Source organism: Cornus florida, unplaced genomic scaffold (genome assembly GCF_030987335.1).
Source record: "Cornus florida cultivar Cherokee Brave unplaced genomic scaffold, ASM3098733v1 CherokeeBrave_3.0.0_Hap2_Chr11, whole genome shotgun sequence".
NCBI lineage: Eukaryota > Viridiplantae > Streptophyta > Magnoliopsida > Cornales > Cornaceae > Cornus > Cornus florida.
In genome coordinates, this window is record NW_026775581.1 from 42688777 (window position 1) to 42716398 (window position 27622).

A 27622-nucleotide genomic window follows, 5' to 3' on the forward strand; every position below is an offset into this window, starting at 1 on the left:
AAACCTTAATGTAAGTTTTCTATCTCTAATTGAATGGATCATCATGTTCTTCATGCATAAAACTTGTCTCTACACATAAATCAAGATCTTTATTTAAAAATCGCTCTAAAAATTTTTAAAACTTCTGTTTCTCCAACAGACACACGGTACTTTGTCGTATTATGACAGAAATATCTTCCATTGCGTCGGAAGATAACAAGGGATACAATAATTTATTAGTAAAAGCGATGTAATGGGAAAAATCTACCCAAACAAGTTATAGTTGTAGGTTTACTAAGAGAAATGCAATTTCTACTCGTGGTAAAGGTAAAAAAAAAACAAAATACTGAGAACAACAACAACACTGGAAAATTCCTATTGCCCTAAAGTCTAAATATACATGTAAATGAAATTTTAATTAGTGGAAACCAACAATGGAGATAAAGAGTGGAAATAAGAGGAACTCAATGAAAAGAACAGTTCATGTATTTTCTCCCCTTACTGTTTTCCATGGAGTTGCATAAGAAATACCATTTTTGTCCATTAAATTTTGCATATGTAATAAAATGAAATTATGTTGTAGAAATCCAAGGAAACAGTTTCCAGAGAGGCAGGTGGTAATGATAGTCGAACAATCCCTTAGTATTTATTAGTCAATGTCAGTATTGTTGTAACTATATGAATTTTCAGCATTTTGCTTAACATGTTCATTATGTTTAGAAGGAATCTGCTCGTAAAAGGTTTACACCATTTTGTTTGTAGGGTTGTGAAATTCCAGCTGAATATATGAGTGATGAATGTTATGTGCCACCATAATGCAGAACAGACAATTTTTGCAACCGTCTTATAGTTATTTATAACGAGCAATATGCAACATATTACTTGAAAGGCCAACATATTATGAAGGGGACTTAGTACTTCAAGCCCTAGCTAGTAAATTCGTGTATGATGCAAGAATTATACGTGAATGTATTAATTTTGAAAAAATACTCCCGTTTGCTATTCAGAGTTGAAAGATACAATAAAATGCGCGTTTTTTTTCTTTCATCAGCCCGTATGTTATGCTTTTATTCTTTTTAATACGTTTTGGTCACCATCTAATTCATGTTTATACTTTTAGGTAACTTAATTGTTTTTTTCTATTGCTTTACGTTTCTAATGGTATATTTTTCTCAAACACACATTCTTAACACAAACTACCTCTTTTGTTTGGTGTAGCCATTCTCTTTCGTATTAGTTGTGCTATCAAAGCAATAAACTCAGTCGTTCTAGAAGGTTATCACTCCTCTTTTTTTTCTTTTTTTTGTTCTAAATCTATCATAGTTGTCACTCCAATGCAATCTTTTTTCTTTTTTTTTTTGTTTGAAATCTTTTAAATTTTGTTAGTATCTTTATTCATTATTATTATTATTATTTGAAGTTTGTAAATCACCACATTCACCATATGTTTTAGTAGAATATCAAAATATTTTCACAACTTACAAGTATCACACCATATACATATGTATTTATGATTATTGATTAATTATATTTTGAAAGTGTATTTCTTCTATGATTATTGTGATAGTGTCATTTGTAATATATTTATTTTATTATTTGTTACATTATTTTTATTATTCTTACAAATATATGATATATAAGAAATAAAAAGATGTGCATAGCCTATTTTTGGTCTTGAATTTTTAATGCATACAAGGTATTATAAGTTTTTAAAACGTATTTAAAAAAAAAAAAAAATTCTTATCAGTCTTTTTCAGTACCGTATTGCATCTTGGAAAAAAATAATAATAATAAATAAATAAATAAAAATTCATTTATTAAAAAGCCAACATTTTGAGGGTGTACAATATTTTCACGACTCACAAGTATCACACCAATACCTCCTTGCTTGACCGCTTCTACCGCAAAGTCGAATGAGTTTCACCTACTTCTTCAATTTAAATAAAAAATAAAAAATAAAAAATAAATAAATTATTTTATTTTAAGCTCCACCTTCTACAGCTATAGTCCAATAGAGTCCGAGTGACGGACATTCATTGTTTAAAACCTTCACAATGCAGTGGCTTCTGTCTTTCAAGCAAATCTCAAAAATTCCCAGAAATCTTTCCAATGGTAGTTCATCTTTCCAAACAGTTTGCTCAAACGACTTACTTTCTCTCTCTAAAACAAACCCGAATCACATTCATGGCCATACTTCTCTCAACCAACCGCATCATTTCTTCTCTAACTCTACTCCTTCACCGAACAAATTTTCACAGAAGATTTATGGGTCTCTCTCAAACCCTATACTGAGAAAGCAATCGTTGTCGAATATCGTTCTGAAGGCTCCAAGCAAAAACCTCGTAGATGGTGGAGTTGGGTTTCTCAGAGCTCAATTCTCCAGACAATTTTTCAATCTCAACTCGTTTCATGGAGCTCGGTTCCCCAGACCAAGTTTCAATTTCAACTCGTCTTATCTCCGTTACTGGTAATGTATTTTCTTTCAAATTTAGGCGTCTGTTTGGTTGCCCGGAAAATTTGAAACAATAACCACACTGAGTAATTGATATTTTCTGAATTTGTTATGGTTTTTTATTTTCGTGTTTGGTGTTTGGTGTTTGTAGCAGAATTTGAAGAATTGTTATAATCTAATTAGATTATTGGGTTGATTTGACCGATAACAATAACAATAACAAGACTGGTAGTGCATAAAAGTACTATACGTGTAATTTGGTGATTGGTTCACCGTACAAAAAAATATTCCCTTCAAGTTCTTCATGCCATTGGTATCGTCATTGGCCAATTCTCTCTCTATCTCTCTGTCATTAGTAAAACAACAAAATAACATAAATTAATAAATAAGAGTAAATTTTATCATAGTATTTTGTTAATAGCTTATATAACAGGTTTTGAATTCCAAAATGTTACAACGTAGTTGGATGTATATGTACATGGGTCTGTCATTTGTTTATCTTTTAGAAGAATTGTTAATGTGTAGGTGTTATGTGGTGATTTGGCTGACCATATGAAAATTTTCCTTCAGTTTGTTCATGCCATTGTTGTTTCATTTGGTACCAAACGCACTGGGCCCTTGGCCAATAGTCTCTCTCATTGTTATTAGCCAAAAAATAAAATAACATGTCATGGATAAAATATAAAAAAATGGGCAAATGCTATTAAAGTGTTTTGTTAATAGCTCATATAACAGATTTTTAATTCGAAAAGGGCATATCATTGGCTATATTTTTTTGTATTTCTCAATATCAATTAATGTGTTCATGGGTGATGGGCCTGCCATTTGTTTATTTTTCCAAGAAGGATTATTATTATTATTTTTTTTTTTTGTGGTGCATTTGTTTGAATTTCTGAGGATCAGTGAAGTAGGGATAGCATTTTCTTTTGGAAGTAATAACCAAATTCACATGCTTTCAAATTTCAGTAGCTAAACATGGAGGAAGTAATTTAGTGATTTTAGCTGAAAGTTCCAATGGAGATTATTGGTCAAAACTAGTTGACCAGAGGCTACAAGAATTGCTTAAATCTCTTATTTATTTTCCCCCATGGTTAGGCTGTTTTTGTATCATGTAATTCGGCAGCTAAGGACATGTCTAGGTGCACATTTTTTGACCTGTTTTTCTTTTATTTCAAAAGTAAATCTAGATGTCAGGAAAAGATTTTGGTACACATGAAGTCTTAAGAAAGGTATAATAAATATATATATATATATATATTTTTTTGATAAGTTAGAAAGGTATAATAAATATGAAGGCCAAAAGAAAAATATATATCAACAAAAAGAAACAACAACAACTAGACCTTTTCCCAATTACTTGGATTCGGCTACATGAATCCCATGTTTCCATTTTTGCTCTATTTAAGTCCATTGCCTTAGTCAATCCACATGCTATCTTATCTTTCTTTATTAACTCTACCCTCGTTAACTTTGGTCTTCTTCTTCCCCTAGTATTACCCTTAATGTGGACTATGTCATTTTTCCTAACTGACGCACTTGAAGGTCTTCTTTGTACATGCCCAAACCATCTTAACCTATTTTCTCTCATTTTATTTCCAATCGGTGCTACTCCAACCATCTCTCGAATGTCATTATTTCTAATTCTATCCTTTTACATCCATCTCAACATTCGCAATTCTGTCACACTCACTTTATGCAAATGTTGTTTCCTAGCTACCCTACTTTCGGTACCATAAAGTATGGCTTGTCTAATATCACCAAAAAGAGAGAGAAAAAAAGGGGTAAGTTTGGGGCTCAAGAGGCTACTAAAACCATGAAACGCTATTGGAATTCCATAATTGTGTAATGTATAAAGTGTTCTTCTATGTTAGGTATTTCACTGGTGGCTCAGGAACACAAACTACATTCGTGTAGGACTTAATGAAAGATAAAATATAATGGAAGCCTACATTATTGTTCACTATCAGAAAGGGTAGTAAAGGAAAAAAAAGGAAGATGGTTGGATTAGTTCCAATTAGTGAAATGCTCACCTCTTGGCAATCAAATAAAACATCTTTGTAAAAAAGAGAGTGAGTTAGGGAACAATAGTAGAACCCCTTGAAGTATCCCTAAGGAAAATATACTTTTTCTACCTATAAACATGGGAACATACATAGATGCATTTGCATTGTGTGCTCATAGGGGACTGAGAAATCTAATGCATGTGAACAACTCGTGGTAGTGGTTTTGCAGTGACATTCGTGGTGCATTTGTAGGTGGTTATGTGAAAAATGCTCATAAACAAATGAAGAGTATTTTTAGTGGGAATACCGGCCATTGGCCTATGTGGTATTAGCTTCCTCCAAAACAGGGGGGGGGGGGGGGGGGGGGGGGGGGTTGGTGAGAGGCTCAACCCCATCTAGTGCAGTGTCGCGTTTGTGGGTGTGTGCATATGTTGCTCACCTACCCAAAAATAAAATAAAATAAATAAAATATTTCTGATGTAGGGAAAAGAGCTATAGATGTAGTGGCATTCAGAATGAGGTGCTACTTCTTGGCCATTGGATCAGATGGATCCATAAATGATGAGGTCTATTGTGGACTCAGAAGTGTAGATGGTGAGGGCAGGCAACAGTGATGAAATTGGATGCTCCAATGTTAATAGTCTAGCCTTCCCCCTTATTCACGTGTGTGTCAACTCAACAAAGGCTTTTCCATACTATTTTTAGGGACATGTGCACATGCACATCAAAAATAATTTTTTATCATTTTCTAATTTTTTAATGATATAATGTTGTCATTTGTTATGAATTATTGTGATAATTAACAACTCCATTTGATTGAATGGATCATGGTTCAATGTTGTTTTATACGGAGACACTAGCTCTTTCATTTTTAGAAGCTCAACGTTAAGAGAAATTATATGGGTAGTGGTTTCTTTTACAGAATTAAAAGAAGTTAAATGATAATAATACACATTTATAAAATTTAATTGAGAAAATACTTGGGTTTCTGTAAGGGTCATAGCTAGGTGAATCTTATTCTTTTACCTTCAACAATTTTTTTTTGTTAAAGCAATGCAAAACAGGAGATGGATGAGTGCATACTGTTTAACTTCTAAAATGCGACTCTATATGAAGAGTAGGACAATTATCATCATTTATGGTGGAGAAAATAGAATGTGTTGCAAACAAGGATCAACTTCTTGTGTTTTAATTCAACTAAAAGAAAAACTTCTTGTGTTTTAACCTTTTTTTTTTTCCTATTTCAATCTCACACCCCCACTTTGTCCCTATTAGGACTTGAACCTTTGACCTTCTAGTTTGGAAGGTGAGGCAATACCACTTGGCTACAGGCCTTGATGGTTCTTGTGTTCCAACTTTCAAGCACAAGATAGTGGGATTTACATGGAATCACTTCTTTTTGTCTTTTGTAGATTCAAATGCATTTTATATGTTCTCTTACTCATTTTTCTGTTACAGATACAAGGAGAAGGAATTATTGAGTAAAATATTTTGATTTGTCAAATGTAGTTTTCTGGCCTAAGTAAAGTTCGATTTGTAATCTGGATCTTCTGTCTAGACTTGAAGAATTATAAGTTGTCGCTAGTGAGCATGAACATGATTTAATACATTATCAAATTCCAAATTGAACTTGGAAGGCGTATTTTGTTTCGAACATGTTACATGGTCTTCCTCAAACTCTTTTCAATTATATGAGTAATTGATGCTACAGAGTGTTTTTAAATAAATTCATGGATTTGTTAGTCTTTTTCCAACTTATTAAAAGTTCTGCCGGCATCAGTAAAACATTAATCTTTCTTAAGTAATCATTTGTCATTAATTTGTTGATGCTAATTAGATTAGTTTTGACAAGGTAACAACAGGATCATCTTCTTTTGTTGTTAAATCTTGTGGTAGAGGAGGAACTGGCCTTCATCAAATCTTCTCTGCTTCTCCCTGAACTTAATTACACAATTTAAGTAGTACAATCTGAACTTTAACTTTCAAGAAGTTCCTGTAAAATGTTTAACAATTTTTCTTTTATGAATAACACTTTTATATGATTGAACAACTCTATTATCTAGCTATCTGCTATGTTCTTATCTTATCAGTCCTATAGGTGTTTGTTATCTTATGTTTAAATTTTCATTTTTCGATACCAAAGGCATAAGCAATAGGTTACTCCATGTTATTCAGAGAACTTGCATACTTCTGTTTTTACACAACTTCGAGCTAAAGACTGGTTAACTGTGTTCATTTATAATGCCCCTTCTCCAATTTGCAGGCATTCATGGCGCAGAAGGCTAACGCCTAATGGTGTGGTTTTGGGCTTGATTTTAACTAATGTAGCCGTTTTCATGTTATGGCGGATTGCAGGTCGTGAATTTATGATGAAGAACTTTACGGTGAGTCGTTCATGAAATCTTGTTCATTGTTACTAAATGAAGCCATCTGATGAAAGTCTTTAATCCAACAATATCTTCCTTTCTTTTCTTTTTTTTCCAGTTTTTACTTATTTATGTTGTGCTTTGAGCAGATTTCGGTAGAAAATTTTAAAAGAGGACGTGTGCACACGATGATAACTTCTGCATTCAGTCACGCGGATGCCGGGCATCTTATCTCTAACATGGTTGGACTATATTTTTTCGGGACAAGTGTATGTCTATGTGCCTTAAAATTTCTATTTCAGTTTTAACTTCTTGTATACATCTTACGTGCTGGTGCTTGTCGATCTAGTTCAGTTGGAGAATCAGGTTGTAGATTTTGCATTAGGAAGTGTTAGGTCAATAGGATTTAAGTTGGTTTTTGTAATAAAAAAGAAGAGTCTAATTTTGGTTCTGTTTCTAGTTAGATTTTAGTGTCAAGATAGTTACCTCTAGTCCAAGGGCAGAGTTAGAAGTAAAGTTACAACTAAGGGCAGAATGGTAATTTTTGAAGCCAAAAGTACAAAGGTAATTTGAAATATATTCACTCACCAATAAGGCTTGATGCATTCATCAATTAGGGTTTCATTAATTCTTGTTTTACTTTGGTAAAAACCTTTATGATATGCTATGAGAGTTTCTGAAAATTTCTGGTTCTAAAATATTCTGGCTATAAATTGTACAGGGACACATGTACTATTCAGAGAAGCAATTTCTTTTTCTATCTAAAGCTATACAACTCTAATCCTTTTGCTTCTCTAATTTGTATATGAAGTACTCACCTACTTCAGAAAACCTATATACATAAAGAATATGATAGAGAACAATATTTTGTGAGGCTATTTTGAGTGCATATAATTTTATTTTTCTTTGTTCAGATGTTCTGCATACAGATTGGTGTGGTGAGTGATCACACAGTTAACAATTCCGAGAGAGGGGGGGGGGGGGGGGGGGGGGGAGGATGGGTTGGTGGTGTTGGAGTGATCATGCATGTGTTGACGATCTATTGTTACTGAGCTAAATTGGATTTGAATGTAATTACTCTACTTCTCAAAGATGGTTTAAGCGACTAGCCTAGAGATTGAAGTACTTGAGAAGCATATTGCGAAATCTGTTAACGGAGCAGACTTTGTGCTAATCCATGATTAATTTTTATATCGGATTCTCAACATATATATGAGGTCAAAAAAGCTTTAGTAAAAGTTTAATTATTTTCAGTTAGTGGTAGATCCCATGAGGCTTACACACACACATGAAGCTATGCTTTTATGCACACAAGTCTGAAATGCGAATTGAAATATGTGTGAAGACTAGCTCATTAAGTTGAGATTTTATGAGTATATTTTATGAAAAAAAAATATCATGTGAAAAAACAGATTACTTAATATGTAAGTGACTGTTATGGTCATGGAAAGGGCTACCTATGGGATGTGCCCAAAGATACTAAGAAAATAGTGTAAAATGGATTATCAATAAATATAAGAATTGTTTTATGAAATAGTTGGCTGGCCCATTAATGTGAAAGCTGCCATGAAAAGAAGAATAGAAAATATAGAATTAGTATATTCATGAATGCTTTTGTGGGAGGTCGGCAGATCTTGGACTCTGTTCTTATTGCTAGTGAATGTGTTGATTCCCGTTTGAGCAGCGGTATTCCGGGTGTTCTTTGTAAGCTAGATATTGAAAAGGCATACGATCATGTGAGCTGGAGTTTCCTTCTCTACTTGTTAGAGAGGATGGGATTCGGTGGGCGGTGGAGGAGATGGATTCTTTTTTGCATCTCTAGCGCTTGTGAATGGAGCGCCGACGGGTTTCTTCTCTAGCTCGAGGGGTTTGAGACAAGGGGATCCGCTTTCCCCTTTCCTGTTCCTTTTTTGTGATGGAGGCTCTTAGCAGATTGATAAAGAGGGCTGTGGAGCAGGGTTTTTTGAGAGGCTTTCGGGTGGGCAGGGATGTTGCTAGTCAATTGGAGGTTTCTCATTTGATGTTTGCAGATGACACTATTGTGTTTTGTGATGCGGATGCGTCCCAGCTGAGGTATTTAAGATGCGTTCTGATTTGGTTTCAAGTTGTTTCTGGCCTTAAGGTTAATGTTGGAAAAAGTATTCTTGTGCCTGTTGGGGATGTTCCGGAGATTGAGTTGTTTGCTCACATCCTTGGATGTTGCACTGGCTCTTTTCCCATTTCTTATTTAGGATTGCCTTTGGGTGCCCCTTCGAGATGTGTGGGGAGCTGGGATCCGGTTGTGGACAGAGTCGAGAGGAGGTTGGCGGGTTGGAAAAAGCAGTACCTGTCCAAGGGGGGTCGGGTTACCCTGATTAAGAGCACCCTTTCTAGCTGTTAGAATGTATATTCTTTGTAGTGTTGGGTCATTATGTAATACCCATAGTAGTTAGGGTTATTGTGTAATTATGTAATTAGGGTCTCTAACCCTTTTCTTATATAAGCCTTATTTAGAGGGCTTAAGAGAGACAATACAGTAGATACATTTTCTCTCAATCTCTCTCTCTTTCTCTCCCTATCTCTCATGAATCTGAACATGGTATCAGAGTGGTATAAATTCATAGGTGTGAGAAACAATAAGTGTGTTGCCCTTGTATGAGAGCAACTGGAATCGTGAGTATATCGTCGGTGTCTTTGTCGGAAGTTCGTGTCGCCGGTAGGTTGAGAACATCGTCCTTAGTCGCCGTCAGATCTGAAGCCCATCGTCGTCGTCGTCGTCAGATCTACAGCCTCCTTCGTCGCCGTCAGATCTGAAGCCCCTTGGCCGCTTGTGTTGTTGCCGCGTCGATCGTCAGCAAGCTCGCCGACATCCACCGTCGTTGTTGGCAGAGGTGAAGCTTCATCGATTCGCCTCTTTTTTTTCTTGGTCGGAAGTTGCGGAGGTTGTGTGGTGTCGCCACTGTGTGCTTGCCGGAGTCTGTTAGTGGGTTGTGAAGGAGAACAGCCCTGTCTGGTGGCGCAGCTACACTATTCCAATCCTGGTTTACTAAAACCGGGATAACAGAGACTTGTTTTGATCCAATCCAGTTACCCAGATCCGATCCGGTTTCAAATCCGACCCAGGTTCGACCCAGTTCTGGCTCCGACCCAGATCCGACCCGGTTCAAGCTCCTATCCAAATCCGACCCGGTTCCGATTCTGCATTTTTCCCAGGTTCTTTTTTTTTTAATCTTCTCCGTGGCTTCCAGTTCCGATCTCCTATCTCCTGCATCCTTTAATCCTCCCATGACTTCAGTCAAGCTTAATGGAAAAAATTACATTTTATGGGCCAAGTTAGTGGCCATTTTCCTGAAAGCCAAAGGCTTTGGCGATCATTTGGTTCAAGATAAACCCAAGAGTAGTGATGCTAATTTTAGTTCATGGGAACAAAGAGATGTTCAGATCATCTCCTTAATGCTGAATTGTATTGAACCTCATATTAGCTCCAACCTATTATATCTGGACACTGCCAAGGAGATATGGACCCGACTCCAACAGTTATATTTTGGTGCTGGTAATATAACCAGAGTTTATGAGGTGTGTAGACAATTTTTTGATCTCCAGCAAGGGACTCACAGTTTAGAAGAATACCTCTCACGAGCAATGAGACTGTGTGAAGAAATGAATATGTATCAACCCATCACCTCTGATGTGAAAAGCATGCAGCAGCAACGTGAGGATTTTAATGTTGTTCGGGTTCTCACAGGATTGTCACAAGAGTATGAACTTGTTCGTGCACAGATTTTGAGTAGCTCTACATTTCCCTCTCTACCTGATATGTTATCCAGACTCCAGCGTGCCACTTTATCTAGTGGCTCTTCAGGCAGTACTTCCAGTGGTGTCACTGCTCCTTCTAACAGTGAACGTTCTGCCTTAGTTGTGAACCAGGGTGGCTTTCAGTCTTCTCGTGGAGGTGGTGGTGGTGGTCGTTTCGGCCGTGGCCGTGTCCGAGGCAAAGGCAGAGACTCCAAAATTTGCACTCATTGCAGTCTTACCAATCACACGGTCAATTACTGTTGGGATCTTCACGGGAAACCGCCATCTTCTTCCAATGCACATCAAGTGACTGCTAGTGATGGGGATTCTTCTCTCTCTGCCACATCCACTGCTCCATATGTGGCTGTTGAGACTGCTATGGTCACGATTCCCCGTAATGAGTATGCTCAATTTCTGTCTCAACAATGGACTTCCACCTCATCTTCCATGGGGTCCTTGGCTCAATCAGGTAGTGCCCCTGCATGTCTTTTATCCTCTAGTCAGAGTCCCTGGATTCTTGACTCTGGCGCATCCGATCACATGACTGGTAGTTCTCATCTCCTATCTGATTTTCAGTCTGTTCCTTCCTCTCAAAGTGTTACTCTTGTTAATGGATCATCAACTAAAGTCTTGGGTTTGGGAACTGTTCCTCTTACCCTTTCTATGTCCCTTTCTTCTGTGTTATATGTTCCTCAATTCCCTTTTAATTTGTTGTCCATTAACAAAATTACTAAATCTCTTAACTGTTCTGTAACATTTTATCCCACATGTTGTCTTTTTCAGGATCTCAAGATGAAGAAGAGGATTGGTATGGGACATGAAGTAGGTGGCTTGTATTACTTCGATCTTGCACCATCTCCCACGGCTCTTCAATCATCTTTGTCTTCTTTCCAGTGGCACTGTCGTCTCGGCCATCCCTCGCTATCAGTTCTGCAGCGTCAAGTTCCCGGTCTTAAGTCATGTTAAGTCTCTGTCTTGTGAAACATGTCAACTTAGTAAGCATTGTCGTGTATCTTTTAAGTCAAGAGCTAATAATCGTGTGGCTAGTCCTTTCCAATTAGTTCATTCAGATGTATGGGGACCAATAAAACATATTTCTATTAATGGATTTCGTTATTTTGTGACTTTTGTGGATGATCATTCTCGGATAACTTGGTTGTTTTTAATGAAAAATCGTTCTGAGTTGTTTTCTATTTTTCAAATATTTCGCAAAGAAATCAAAACTCAATTTGGGTGTTCCATTAAAGTTTTACGTTCTGACAATGCCAAAGAATATTTCTTGGACCCTTTTGAGACGTATTTTCATGCCAAAGGCATCATTCATCAATCCTCTTGTACTTATACTCCGCAACAAAACGGAGTAGCTGAGCGTAAAAATCGCCATCTTCTGGAAGTCTGTCGTGCCCTTTTATTTTATATGCATGTTCCCAAACGTTTTTGGAGTGATGCTGTTCTTACGGCATGTCATCTTATTAATAGGATGCCCTCATCAGTGCTACACAGTAAATTTCCTCACTCTGTTCTATTTCCCGACTCTGTATCGTTTAATCTGACTCCGCGGGTCTTTGGCTGTGTGTGTTTTGTCCATAACCTTGGACCTGGTCTTGATAAACTCGACCCTCGTGCAACTAAATGTGTTTTTCTTGGGTATTCACGCACTCCGAAGGGCTATCGGTGTTACAGTCCTCATTTCCAACGCTATTTCACTAGTGCTGATGTAACATTTTCTGAGTCTATCCCATATTTTTCTGATTCTACTAGTCCTCTCGATATTACTTCTGAGCCACCTTTGCCATCGGTTCCCTCTCAGTTTCTTGTTTCCGCACCTCCTCGGTCTGCTGTTCCTTTGCAGGTTTATACTCGACGACCTCGACCGCCTACTTCGCTCCCTCCATCTCCTTCAGAGTCTTCGGATCCGACGCCTTTACCTGATGATTTGCCAATTGCCCTTCGTAAAAGTATTCGGTCGTGTGTTACTGCTCATCCCATTTCTAACTTTGTCTCCTATCGTCATATTTCATCCTCTTTATCTTGTTTTTTATCCAAAGTATCTGCTACTTTTGTTCCAAAGACACTGCAGGATGCTCTCTCTAATTTGGGTTGGCGGCAAGCCATGGTAGATGAAATGGATGCCCTTCATCGTAATGGAACATGGGATCTTGTTCCTTTACCTCCGGGCTCCAAACCGGTTGGTTGTAAGTGGGTCTACACAGTTAAATACCTTCAAGATGGGTCTATTGAGCGGTTGAAGGCTCGTCTAGTGGCAAAGGGGTACACTCAAACTTATGGTGTTGGCTATGATGAGACTTTTTCTCCTGTTGCTAAGATTTCTTCTATTCGGATTCTTATTTCCATTGTTGCCAATTGTAACTGGCCGTTGTTCCAATTGGATGTCAAAAATGCCTTCTTACATGGTGACTTGGTTGAAGAAGTTTATATGAAGCAACCACCTGGGTTTGTTGCTCAGGGGGAGTCTTGTCACACTGTTTGTCGCCTTAAAAAGGCCCTGTATGGATTGAAACAATCTCCGCGAGCTTGGTTTGGGAAATTCTCTGAGGCGGCATTAGAATTTGGTCTTAACAGATGCCAGACCGATCATTCGGTACTTCACCTGCGCACTAAAGCTGGCTTCATCTTTCTTGTGGTGTATGTAGATGATATTGTGATCACAGGTGATGATTCTGCAGGCATTGCTAAGTTGAAGTTGTTTCTGCAAAATCGGTTCCACACTAAAGACTTGGGTAAACTTAGATACTTCTTGGGTATTGAAGTTGCTAGATCCAAGGAAGGTATAAGTTTATCTCAACGAAAATATGTGTTGGATTTGCTAGAAGAAACGGGTATGTTAGGTAGTCGTCCGGTTGATGCTCCTATGGATTCAAATACAAAACTTGTGTCTGATGAGGGTGATCTATTTAATGACCCAGGCAGATTTCGTTGCCTTGTTGGGAAATTAATTTACGTCACTATCACTCGACCTGATATTTCATATGCAGTTAGCGTTGTAAGTCAGTTTATGGGAGCTCCTAGAATGCCACATTGGATTGCTGTTCTTCGGATTATCCGATATCTCAAGCGAGCTCCAGGTTTTGGGTTACTATACCATTCAAATGGTCATCTCAGGGTGGAAGGTTTTACAGATGCTGACTAGGCTGGTTCTCCTTCAGATAGGAGATCTACTACAGGCTACTGTACATTTGTAGGAGGAAATCTTGTTACATGGAAGAGTAAAAAGCAAACGGTGGTAGCTCGATCTAGTGCTGAAGCTGAGTACGGAGCAATGGCACATACCACTAGTGAGTTGACATGGATACAAAATCTTCTAAAAGAACTTGAGTTGACAGTTGAAACTCCTACTTCATTGTTCTGTGATAACCAAGCAGCAGTTCACATAGCATCGAATCCTGTATTTCATGAGAGAACCAAACATATTGAGGTTGATTGTCATTTTACTCGGGAAAAAATATTAAGTGGTAGCATCTCTACTCCATTTGTGAAGTCTGAAGATCAACTAGCTAATATGTTTACCAAAGCACTGGGTCATAATCGGTTAAAGACTATCTATTCCAAGCTGGGATTATTTGATATATATTCTCCAGCTTGAGGGGGAGTGTTAGAATGTATATTCTTTATAGTGTTGTGTCATTATGTAATTACCCATAGTAGTTAGGGTTATTGTGTAATTATGTAATTAGGGTCTCTAACCCTTTTCTTATATAAGCCTTATTTAGAGGGCTGAAGAGAGACAATACAGTAGATACATTTTCTCTCAATCTCTCTCTCTTTCTCTCCCTATCTCTGATGAATCTGAACACCAGCCTTCCTACTTTCTTCTTGTCTCTGTTTTAGATTCCTTCTTCAGTGGCTGAGAGAATTGAAAGATTGCAGTGCAACTTCCTTTTTTTTTGGGGGGGGGGGGGGGGGGGGGGGAAGGTGAAGAGTTCAAATTTCACTTGGTTCGATGGGAACAAGTGTGCCGTCCAATTCGGTTTGGAGGCTTAGGGTTTCAGAGGTTGTTGCCTTTTAATAAGGCTCTTCTTGGTAAGTGGCTCTGGAGGTTTGGGATCGAGAGGCATTGGTTATGGAGGAAAGTTATTGCTAGCAAATTTGGGGAAAGTCGTGGTGGGTGGTGCTCCCTGGAGATGCGTGGTCCAAGGGGGGTGGGAGTTTGGCATTTCATTCGGAGGGGTTGGGATGATTTCTGCAAGCATGTTCGATTTCGTATTAAAGATGGAAGGAGGATCAGTTTTTGGATGGATCTCTGGTGTGGGGATCTCCCTCTTGCTCTCGCATTCCCTCGGCTCTATAGGATTGCTTCCCATCGACAGGCCATAGTTGTTGATTGTTATCATCTTGATAACAGGAGACTTTCTTGGGATGTTCGTTTCAGGAGGCATTTTTAGGATTGGGAGATCGAGGATGTTTCTCGTTTTCTGGAGCTGTTGTATAGCCAGGTGATTTCTTTTGGGGGATCGGATTGGTGGTTCTGGATTCCTACCTCGCATGGCCGTTTTGAGGTTAGGTCCTTTTTCAGATGCCTTTCGGTTGGTCATGGAGATCCCTTCCCTTGGAAGTCTATTTGGCGGTCCAAGGCTCCCCGCAAGGTCCCCTTTTTTGCTTGGACCTCTGTTCTGGGAAAGATTTTAACCCAGGATAATCTGAGGAGGAGGAATCAGGTGGTGGTCAATCACTGTTACATGTGTTTGTGTAATGAGGAGTCTGTTGATCACCTCCTTTTATATTGCAGCATGGCCAGAGATTGTTGGGATTTGATGCTTCGTTTATTTGGGGTTCATTGGGCCATGCCTTTTTCCTCTAGAGGGTTGATTGAGGCTTGGAGAGGCGTCTCTGTTGGGGCTGGCATTAGGGATGCTTGGAGGGCTACGCCGCTTTGTATCTGGTGGTGTATTTGGCTTGAGAGAAATAGGAGATATTTTGACGGGAAAAAGAAGCTTGTTTCTATGCTTAAGTTCTCTGTTATTTCTACTCTTTTTTGTTGGGTTTCAGGGAGAGATTATAGATCTATGGAGGAAATTATTGTTTTTTTGGCCTCTGTGAAGGTCTAAGGCACCTTTTGGCCCTTGTGTTCCTTTTGTTTCCTTGGGCTTCGCTCCCCTTTTTGAGCATTTTAATAAAATCTTACTTATCAAAAAAAAAAAAAAAATGAATCTCCTTAACTTTTAGGTGAAATTCATTTATGTTTTGGTACGCAAATTAGACTGTGTTCATATGTGTGTTGAGTATGATCAACTTACTCTATTACCATTTTATTTTTCATTCATTGGCAAGAAACACACTCACACATCCACTTTTGCTCCAAACGGGACTTGAACCCTCTTCCTTATACATTGGAAGGCGAGGAAGTGCCACTAGGTTACAAGGTCCTTGGTTACTGTATTACCATGTTAAAAATAGTATAATTGAAGAAAGAAATTGAACGTGAATAACACAAGAATATAATGTGGTTCAGCCACTACGACCTACATCCACAACACACAAAGCCCAAAGGGCTACTTCTATTTCATTATATTCTCTATTAATTTTGCTTACAATGACTACCGCTATTTATTAGTGAAAGCATACAAACATGTGATAAATATGAAAATGTATTGGTGGAAGATTCCTAAAATCACTCCTCAAGGGCTTAAATAGCTCCTATATTGATATTCTCTAACACGATGATATGAGTCTCACTAAGATTTGATTGGAGGAATTTTTGGTATGATATAGGATATGTTGAAAGATATAAAAATTTAATAGAGAAATTAAGCATGAAGAACACAAGGATAGACACATAAAGCCCAAAGGGCTACATCACATTTATTATATTCTCTGTTAATATTGTTTACAATCAGCACATCTATTTATAGGTGAAAGAATACAAGTGATAAATATGGAAAATACATTGATGGAGGATTCCTAAAATCAATACCATAAATCGCTCCAATCAATATTCTATCATAGGCTAAAATCACTCCTGTGATATTCTCCAACATACGGAGTGTTTATATATATATACACACAAAGTTTTACCCTTAAATCGTAAAATTTTCAAAAATGAAAAAACCAAAAATCACAAAAGGAATTTAAATATTTTAAGTCTTAAGAATTGCTTAGGACATAGATTAAGTTTTATATGTTTTTAGGGTTAAAATAAAATTAAGTTGAAATCTTAAAATTTTGAAAAGTTAAGTTTCAAAACAGTGTGTGTCAATTGAATGCTCGAGACTAAATCGAGAGGAGTTAAGAGTGAAAAGCAAGTCAGCCTTGATCAATCCAAACTACCCCAATATGCTCTGAGCATCAGCTTGATCGGTCAGTTGGATGAAAATTTGTTTCCATATTTATTTTACACAATTTTGGTGGATCCTTTTTCTACCAACCTTCTACCTCCCTTTTATATACACATTCGTAATTGGAAGAGGAAAAGACCTCAAATACATCTATAAATACCATGCCCTACCAGCTCTTTTGTCACACAAGTATCTAGTATTCTACTCTCTCCAAAACCCTTCCTTAATCCTCTTCTCTCTTTGGCTCCCAAACATAACACTAATCATGGTGTTTCTCTTCTTGTTCTAATGGTCGGCTCTTGGAGTGGAACTCGCAAAAACCTGTAACAATATTGCAACAATAGCGCAGGAACATTTGTTCAACCCAAGCTTAGTTGGAAAGAATTAAGTGTTCCTCAATCAACCCATAGACCACCTCATTAGCAAGAACTCGAAAAAGCGCTACAATGAGGAATATGCTAACAACTCGCTCATGGCTGAGAGGATGTTGGTTTTGGCGAGTTTACTTCATTTGGTGTTGATATGATGATCCAATCGTGAGGTGACAACGACCGTGCACGCATTGTGGCATTCCCTACTTCACCCTGGTGAGAGTTTTTTTGTGCTAATATGCATTATCTCAATTAGACTACCTTGTCATTCAAAACTTCAGAGGATGTAGAGATGATCATTGATCTGACCTTGATTAGCTCCATGATGGGTGTAGCACGACCCAAGGGTGGTTTGGTTTTAACTAGGGGTGATGATGCCACAATCACAGCAAAAAACATCAATTCTGTACTTTGTGCACGTCAAGTCCTAAATACTGCTCTCAAGCCACAATACTAAGTACTCAATAAAATCATGGAGCATAACATAGACCCAAAAGATCACTCGAACATTTTGGCGTAACGTTTGCATTTCTTATTATGATGTGAATGGTGAAGCCATAGATCTTCCGGCAACCATGGTGAAGTCAATGATGCTTCTTGGGACAGATAGTTACTCACACACACACACACACATTTATATCATTAATTTTAATATTTCAAAATTACCAGTTGTCACAGTAACAAAAAGAACCAAACCTCATCTCTTGTATCATTGAGATCCGTTGTGGTGTCCAATTCGATCCGCAAGAGAGAGTGGCTAAGTCCAAGAGCCTTCTCAATCGCGCTTCCATCAATGAAAGAACATCTTATCTCTCTTCCGCTCTTTGTTAAGAGCTTGTCAACGTAGTCTCTAAGTGACTCTAAAGAAGAAGAAGACGATGACTTCCCCAACGACAACAAGAAAAGTAAGAAGAAGCCGCACATTATCCCCCGACTTAACGAATACCACTATTGAATATAATTGCCGACTTGAGCAATCGATGACCAACGTTTAGCTCAACATGTGTGCTCAACATACGACTAGATTGATATGCTTGAAGCAATCAGCGTCGCTTCTCACCAAGAGCTCCTCCAATACTTGTATTGAAGATTTGATTAGGAATCCTGGTGACGCCGGAGCAAGTGGTAGGAATGGTTGGGGCGGGGCTGAAGGCAATCCCTAGTGGTCCCCTTTTCTCTATATGATATTTGGGATGGTGCAGCTGCGTCCATTGCCCTATAGTACTTCTTGTTTCTTTAGGTTATGATCTATGTTCTTAGTTTTAGTCCACATGTTGAGGACATTTGCTCCAAAATTTGTCCAAGTCAATAGGGACCTAGTTGGAACTTTACTACATTTCTTGGATTGGTGTATTTTCTGTTTAAGTAATTAAATATTAATTTTAATTAACTGTGTTTTCTTTATTTTATCCTTATTTTGTTAATTTGGTGAAAAAAGGGAAAAATGGAATGAGAATGGATATCAATTAATACTTAAATGTTTTATTTGTTTTATAGATTGATTATGCTTAACATGCTTTAATTCATTGATTATATGCTAATCATGCTTTGATTGTCTTAGGATAATTTGTTATGCATACATTAAGGGTAGGGTTGAAATCGATCCGAGCAGAGCTGAGTATGGGTATGTTCGAGCTTAGCTCGGTCATCTGACCATAGTGTTCAAGCTCGGCTCAAGCTCGACTGGAGCTTCTATATGAGTGTCTGAGCTCGGCTCAGTCATGTTTGAAAATGTTTGAGCTCGGCTCGATAAGACTAAAAACTCAGAACAGCAGTTGCAGGTTTCTATTGTATATGTTTGTCTATATATATATATATATAAGCAATAGTATATATATATAAGCAATAGTATATATACCTGGTACAAGAAATAACGACCAATCTCCACCCAACTTCCGATCTTCTGCTTAATGTTCAACATTTACTCCGATTCTTCCATCCAGTATGAGAGATACAAAAGAGGTGCAAGAGTAGGGAGTATTGAAGATTTAATGGAGGAATCAGTGGAGAAAAATCTTTCGGTAATTAATGTTGTTTTCTATTATTGAAGATATAGTGTTACTAGAGGAATCTATGGAGAAAAATCCTCCTTGTTTCCTATTTTCTCTCTCTTTCCATTCTCATAATTTCTTCTCCTATATAAAGGAGCTTCCACCATTGTATTGTATATGAATTGAGAGAGTATTATAAAAGTGATGTAGCCATTTGGGCTCTTTGTGCCGTAGATGTAGGCCCTAGTGGCTGAACCATATAATATATGTGTTTTACTTGTTTTATTTATCTCTTCGCTTTCGTTTTATGCTTTACAACATGGTATCAGAGCCTAATTTATCTTCCTAGGTTCGGACCCCTACTTTGGGGTATTCCCTTAGCATCTGAAATGTTGCTAAGGGTTTCTCGGTGCAATTTGTGACTTGTTTGGGCTGCTGGTTTGTTCGGCAATAATGTTCTTCGCCTTTGCCGTGTCTCCGGCAGTTTTATCGACTTGTTTTGGCTGCCAGTGTATTCGATAGCATTATCCTCGCATTTGCCGTGTCTCTGGCAGTTTTTTGTTAACTTGTTTGGGCTGTCAGTGTGTTCGGTAGCATTGTTCTTCATCTTCTCTCTTCTCTCTTCATCATTCACACTTGTTACTACTCGTCATCTCAATGGCGAGTTGGGCATTCATGAAGATTTAATGGAGGAATCAGTGGAGAAAAATCTAAGTAATTGATGTTGTTTCCTATTATTGAAGATATAGTGTTACTCCAACTTAAGGGGGAGTATTGAAGATTTAATGGAGGAATCATTGGAGAAAAATCTTTAAGTAATTGATTTTGTTTCCTATTATTAAAGATATAGTGTTACTAGAGGAATCAGTGGAGAAAAATCCTCCTTGTTTCCTATTTTCTCCCTCTTTCCATTCTCATAATTTCTTCTCCTATATAAAAGAGCCTCCACCATTGTATTGTATATGAATTGAGAGAGTATTATTAAAGTGATGTAGCCCTTTGGGCTCTTTGTGCTGTGGATGTAGGCCCTAGTGGCTAAATCACATAATATATGTGTTTTACTTGTTTTATTTATCTCTTTGCTTCCGTTTTATGCTTTATAACATGGTATCAGAGCCTAATTTCTCTTCCTAGGTTCGGACCCCTACTTAGGGGTATTTCTTTAGCATCTAAAATGTTGTTAAGGTGCTATTTGTGACTTGTTTGGGCTGCTGGTTTGTTCGGCAATAATGTTCTTCACCTTTGCCGCGTCTCCGGCAGTTTTTATCGACTTGTTTTGACTGCCGGTGTATTCGGTAGCATTGTCCTTGCCTTTGCCATGTCTCTAGAAGTATTTTGTTGACTTGTTTGGGCAGTCGGTGTGTTCGGTAGCATTGTTTTTCGTCTTCTCTCTTCATCATTCACACTTGTTGCTACTCGTCATCTCAATGGCAAGTTGGGCATTCATGAAGATTTAATGGAGGAATCAGTGGAGAAAAATCTTTTAAGTAATTGATGTTGTTTCCTATTATTGAAGATATAGTGTTACTCCAACTTGAGGGGGAGCATTGAAGATTTAATGGAGGAATCACTGGAGAAAAATCTTTAAGTAATTGATGTTCTTTCCTATTATTGAAGATATAGTGTTACTAGAGGAATCAGTGGAGAAAAATCCTCCATGTTTCCTATTTTCTCCCTCTTTCCATTCTCATAATTTCTTCTCCTATATAAAGGAGCCTCCACCATTGTATTGTATATGAATTGAGAGAGTATTATAAAAGTGATGTAGGCCCTAGTGGCTAAACCGTGTAGTATATGTGTTTTATTTGTTTTATTTATCTCTTTGCTTCCGTTTTATGCTTTACAACAGGGAGAAATACGACGTAGAGAGAAAGAGCGAAAAAAAATCGTTTTTTTTCAGCCATGGTAGTACCAATGCCGGTGGTGTTGCTGCAGAGTTGCCGCTGGTTTCTTCAAGGCTGGTGGTGCTGTCCAAGAGCTGGTTGTTTCTTCAAGGGATACGGCACTTAGGGTCGGGGAAGATGGGATGAGAGAGTTGTGTAGGATTTATATGAATGGGCTGGAAAGATGTGCCTGAAGTTTTTCTTTTCAAGTGGATTGATATTATAAACGTTATTGAATTGTGTTGGTTTGAATTGAAATGGGCTCTACTTTTTAGTTTTAATGAAAAAAGAATGGACATAAACTATTGAATATATATATTGATATTATAAACATTATTGAATTGTGTTGGTTTGAATTGAAATGGGCTCTACTTTTTAGTTTTAATGAAAAAAGAATGGACATAAACTATTGAATATATATATGTGTGTGTGTGTGTGTGTATTCACAAGCCCAATAACGAGTAAGTTCACTAATGTGTTCGCAAACTAACGAGCCGAGCTGAAGGGTGTTTGGTATTGGCTCATTTATTAATCAAACATCCAAATTTTGTTTGAGCTCAGTTCATTTATTAAATAAACGAACGCGGGCGGAGCTTTTAACAAACCGAGCCCAAGTTGTTCGCGAACAGCTTGGCTCGTTTGCATTCCTAATTAATGGGAGGGTAAGGTATTTTATTTTTATTTTCTTATATCTATTTTTATGCTTGGTTTATAATTTTCTCACACATTAATACAAGGCACATGGTATAGCTTGTCAATGCTTGAGTGGAAGTAAAAGCATTGAAGTGAAACTTTGAAGTTTGTGTAGTTTTCAGGATGTGTTCCCCTTTTGAACGCTTTCTAATACATCTTTACTTTTAAAAATAAATAAATTAATAAAAAGCTTGAGTTTTTTTTGTTTTTTTTTTTTTTCTCCAAAAAAAAAAAAAAAAGAAATTATGTTGTATTGTTTTAGTTTTTGTCACCAAATTGCCGAAGGGGGGAGATTGTTAGATCAATAGGACTTCAATTAGCAAATTTCGTAATTAAAACAATAGTCTGTACTTTTACTTTTTGTTTCTAGTTAGATTTTTTAACGTTCATTAGTGTCAAGTTAGTTACCCCTTGTCCAAGGGCCGAATCGGAAATAAGGTTACAACCAAGGGCAGAATGATAATCTTTAAAGTAAATGGTACTAAGGTAATTTGACTAACATACATGCACTCACCAAATTAGGGTTCATGCAGTTATCAATTAGGGTTTCATTTTTCATGTTTTAATTTAGTAAAAACCTTTTTAATATGCATTGAGAGTTTTTGGAAACTTTTGGTTTTAAAATATTCTAATTAAAAAGTGAACTTGGCAATTTGGTCAATTGACAAATCAATCTAGGGCTACTAGAACATGTCAATCTATCATCATGTGATCGATCAGTTTCTTTCTTTATTTAGAACTCCATAACCTTAATCCTTGTTCTTCTCTCTCTCTCTCTCTCTCTCTCTCTCTCTCTCTCTCTCTCTCTATATATATATATATATATATATATATTATAAATACCCGCTTACTTTATACACAAGGATAATACAATAGGGAAAAGTATACTGTGAGGCTATTTTGAGTGCATATAATTTTTATTTTTCATTTGTCAATCGTTTTGTTTAAAGATTGGTGAGTGTTCATGCATGTGTTGACAATCTACTGCTCTTGAGCTAAATTGGAGTTCAACACAATCAACCTACGCTTCAGAGAGAGGTTTTGAGGACTAGCCTGGAGATCAAAGTACCTGAGAATAAGCAGATTACGAATCTGTTGACAAAGCGGACTACATGCCTGAAGACTGTGAGTATGAGTTTGGTTGATCAGTCCGTGTCAAGAGTTAACTAGGGATTCTGGGGTATTGAAATGTTATCCTAGTTAATATCTCTTTCTTTCCTATAGTGGATTTGATTTGTCTGGACTAGGTACCATGGTTTCTTCCTTGGAGTTTCCACATAAAAAAATCTTGTGTCCATTGTGCTCTTTATTTTTATATTTTTTTCCGGTAAGTATTTGTGCTCTTTATTTTTATTGCTTTTGTACTACATTATTTATGAGAATATGATTATAGCATGATGGATTGAGTAGATCTATGATTATCGTTTTAATTTACACATTAAACTATTGGTAATTTAGTTGAAGCTTAAATTTAAGCTTAAATTTTAGTTAAAATCAGTTAATAAAACAATTAAGACCTACCCATCCTCCCTCTAGGTCTAGATCACAAATATTGCGCTAACTCTACATCAGAGCCTCAAGCTACGGTACTAGACTTACCAGGAAGTTGATAAGCTTTCTTTCTTTCTTTCTTTCTTGTTTAACTTATATTCACAAATAATTTGTGGAATCAATAGACCACTATTTTATATGAAGCGGAGTGTTGGGCCCTAAAAAAGAAACTAGAACACCACCTAAGATGGATGATTGGAGTGACTAGAAGAGATAGGGTCACTGATTAAAGTGTAAGAGAAAATTTAGGAGTAACACCTTTAGTGAGACAATTAGAGAGATTAAACTTAGATGGTTTGGACACATACATTGGGGACCTAATACACGCCAGTCAAATGAGAAAGACTAGTTGTCATTGAAGGTAAGAGGAGGAGACCAAAAATAACATGAGATGAGGTTATTGGGAAGGACTATAAGAAGTTAAATATAGTAGGTGAAATGGCATGTAATGGAAAAGATTGGAGATAGAGATTTCATGTGGCCGACCCCATTCATATGGGGTTAAGGCAAGGATAATGATGATGATGAATAACATCAATCACATTTCCATCCAGTCCTTGTAAAACAGAAATGTGTTGGATACCAGCACTCTGTAGGTTCTGTGCACCTGAAGATTTTCATGTAATTTATGTCAAAGAAGGATTCATTCTCTGAAACAAATTGAAATAATAATACACGCAGCAGTTGCTTGATCACATAGAAAGAGTTCTTGCTGATGGATGTAGGTTGCCATGACCTTTCATTTATGCTCTTGTATACAAATGTGCAACACAATTTATTACGTGTCCTACTTTAAAGGAATTACGATGCATTTCATCAGTAGATTTATTTTTACACAAGTACCTTTGGCTAAAAACTAAATAATATATTGTCCTGCTACCCATGAGTTAATTTCTTTCTCAAGTACTTCTGGCTTCTTGAAACTGACAGAAAGCCTTACAAAGCTTTAGGTGTTTATTATCATTCAGTAACTTCAGTTAGATTTAGGTTTTCTCGTAGATAGAATTGTCTTTATAATCGGATTGAAAAGACATAATTTGAGACAGAATGAAGTATTTGTTGTCCCATGGAAATTGGAGTTGTCTGCTGTGCTTTTGCAGGCATCTAAAATATCTTATCTGTTAAAAAAAGAAACGAAAAAGAAAAAACCGTTTTCATAAGGTAATTTTAGAAATTCAATTTGATTTGGGTGTTTATGGTACATTGCCATATATTACTTTAACAAGTTCAATTTTCAAATACCATGTAAATTGCAACTGACTAGTTCAATTTTAAATGGTAGTCCAAGCACCTACTTACACACTGAATGATCACAACAATATGATTAAAGGCTAGATGAATTGGCAACTTGGATGATTGAGTGAGAAGAAGACCAATGATGATTGCAGGTGACTGTGGGAAAATATATGCTGGAATAGGCTCTAACTAACCAGAAAGGCTGTGGAGATAGACCCTTTGCTATGATTACCATCATCATTGTTGTTATTCTTGTTTATTGTCATTATTGGTATTGGGGGTTTGGGTGGTTTATGTGCCTATGTTTATAATATTTGAACTTTTTAAAAACAAAAGAAACTCATGTATTCAACTAAAATGATTAATTATTCACAATGTTTCCTTATTTCTGGTTCCGTGGTATATTCAAGCAGACCGTACTCTTTGCTAATTTTATTTTATTGGCCAGATTGCAAGCGCTTTTGGACCTGAATTTTTGCTACAATTGTATCTATCTGGGGCAGTTGTTGGCTCAATTTTCTACTTGGTGCACCATGCCTTTATGGCCTCATCATCAAAGGTACAAAGACACTTGCAAATTGTATGGAAATTTATTAAGCAGTAGTGAGAAAGTGACTCTGAGGGACATTCACGCTTGCTTTAATACCCTTAAAATGTACAGAAGCAAGAAAGGAGAAGACGAATAAATATCTTTGGGCGCATGTAGTTAACATCGAGAACTTTTGATAATAACAACAAATCAAACAATGCTGAACGGTTTAGAATTTATCATGAATGGTCCTCAGAGGTTGAAATTTACTGGATGAATAATTTCATTTTCTTACATGCAAATAAAGTTTGTGCGTGATTTTTTTGGTAGATTTTATATATCTGGTCTAGATAAATGGTATTACCTTAATTTACGTATAATTTCATTGCACAAAATGTTAAGAAAGAAATGTTAATGGTCATATTAATTTGTGTATGATGAGTCATATTACAGTTCCATATTTTAAGTGAATTGCTGGCTGTCATCTACAGAGCCAAAACATGTGGACGATGGACCCTTCAAGGATTCCAGGATTGGTATGCTGACATTCTTCTTTTAAATTCTTATTTTCCTACCAATCAAATTAAGTCAGAGAATTCTAGGCATTATTTGGAACTCATAATTCCTCTTAACTCCTTATTTTCCTTGTGGTGTATAGGGAGCAAGTGGCGCAGTGAATGCTATCATGTTACTCGATATATTCCTCTTCCCAAAATCTACGATCTATCTAAATTTTTTTATACCAGTTCCTGCTATCTTACTGGTAGGTTCACTTCCAAGTTATCTTTTAAGAAGAGATGATGATTGTCTATGGTTAATTTGGCAATTATTTACAAAGTACTTTTGGTGAATCTCATTCTAGGGTATCTTTCTCATTGGAAAAGACATGCTGCGAATACTGGAGGTATGATATTCTTGTCTCCTTTTCATATAGTCTCCCTTGTAACAACTCAGTCTTAATAACCATTATGATCAATCTTTTGTCGTGATGAAACCCAACATAAAGAAAGCTTTTTCTTCGCCTGTAGCCTTAAGTTTTGTTTTGAAATATATGTTAAGCCCTTGTGTATATCCTTGAGAATGAAAAATAATAAGAGCACAACCATGATTGTGTATGGCGGCATTATCCTAAACATTGAGATTGGATTTTGTTGGTTTCACGTTTCATCAGTTTGAAGACATACATATCAACCCTGGCTAACCTTTTTTTCCAAATTTAGAAACCTTGTGGTTTGCATATATGGCATTCAATCGATAAAAGGGGCATCAAATGTGATTGTCTCAAAAAAATCAACTAATGTGTATTTTATCAGATGGTCTTGGTCCTTGATGTGTACCATTTTTTTGTTTCAGGGAAATAGTCAAATCTCAGGATCTGCTCACCTGGGTGGTGCTGTTGTGGCTGCCATATCATGGGCACGAATTAGGAGGGGACGCTTCTGAATTCATGATGGATTTGTGAATATCTGACTCCAGCTTTTGTGAATTTCTGACTCTCTCTCTCTCTACACAATTTTTCATTGGAAGAAAGTAGGATGCAATATATCTTTTGGTGTTAAACTCTCAACATTTACTTAATGTAGGATGCTGTTGAAATTTGTTTTTCCTAGTTTGCCGTTGAATTTGATTCTAAAAATATTGGTACTTCAAAGTGCTACTTAGTATTCCTTTCCGTATCTTTAAAGTTTGGAAAGGAGGGGCAAGAGAGGAAAAGAATATTCATTCACAATACAAGTGCTATTTGACATCAATTTTTATTTTAACTTCTATTATATGCAAGGCAAATTATTATTTTGTTCTTAATTTTTGATATGATCCTCTGCATTTGAGATGAAGCTATGTCGATATAATCTGAACTGTGTACTATGTAGTCACTGTATGAGATTGAGTGCATTGGTTATTCCTGGTTCTTCCAAGTAGTTGTGAACTGATGTCTATTAAATGGTAATCAGATAAACTGGAATTTGGAGTTGGTTTGAAAAGGATCCAGATCATTTTCTCCTGCTAATGATGTCTCTGCGCTTCCCGGACCGGCCAGGCGCTCGGTTCCATTTCTCTCTCGCTCTCTTCCCCCTCCTGTCATCTTCCACACCCCTCACATCACCTCTAGTTGCCATGTTTGGTGTCATATGGCAAAGTAACGAGGCTGAGCTGCCTGTGTTCATATTTATAACATTTCGGATGATCTTTCAAGCAGGTTTGAGAGAATTGAGTAGAGGAGTTTGTTTAACACAAGTTTTTTTTTTATCCTTTTAAATAATATCATATAAAAAATTTGCATGTAGAGAGGAGGTTGATGCCACTTATCCCAAGTAATCAAAATTTAACAATAGTAAATAAAAGGATTGAAATAGAGCTACAACACGATAAGAATCATACAAAGAATCAGAACTGGAATGCAACTATCAATGTACAGAGAACCAAAACCAAGAAAACATACTTCATTATATGTGTTACCATTTAATCATTCAAGATTGGAATTTCCTTGAAGAACCTTGTAT

The 27622-nt window shown here is 36.9% G+C and overlaps 1 protein-coding gene across 2 annotated transcripts; it reads left to right on the plus strand.

Annotated features, from left to right (window-relative positions):
* The first annotated feature begins 1975 nt into the window (after window positions 1-1975).
* On the plus strand, window positions 1976-26924 carry LOC132284001 (RHOMBOID-like protein 12, mitochondrial). Of its 2 annotated transcripts, none has more exons than XM_059786063.1 (8): window positions 1976-2446; window positions 6698-6818; window positions 6950-7042; window positions 25041-25151; window positions 25613-25657; window positions 25780-25884; window positions 25984-26025; window positions 26475-26924. In XM_059786063.1, exons 1-8 carry the CDS (start codon window positions 2034-2036, stop codon window positions 26562-26564), a joined length of 1020 nt encoding a protein of 339 aa, XP_059642046.1. In that variant the 5' UTR covers window positions 1976-2033; the 3' UTR covers window positions 26565-26924. The 2 variants fall into 2 exon arrangements, with proteins under 2 accessions (XP_059642046.1, XP_059642045.1); XM_059786062.1 differs by having other exon boundaries at window positions 1978-2446; window positions 6950-7069.
* The last annotated feature ends 698 nt before the right edge of the window (window positions 26925-27622 follow it).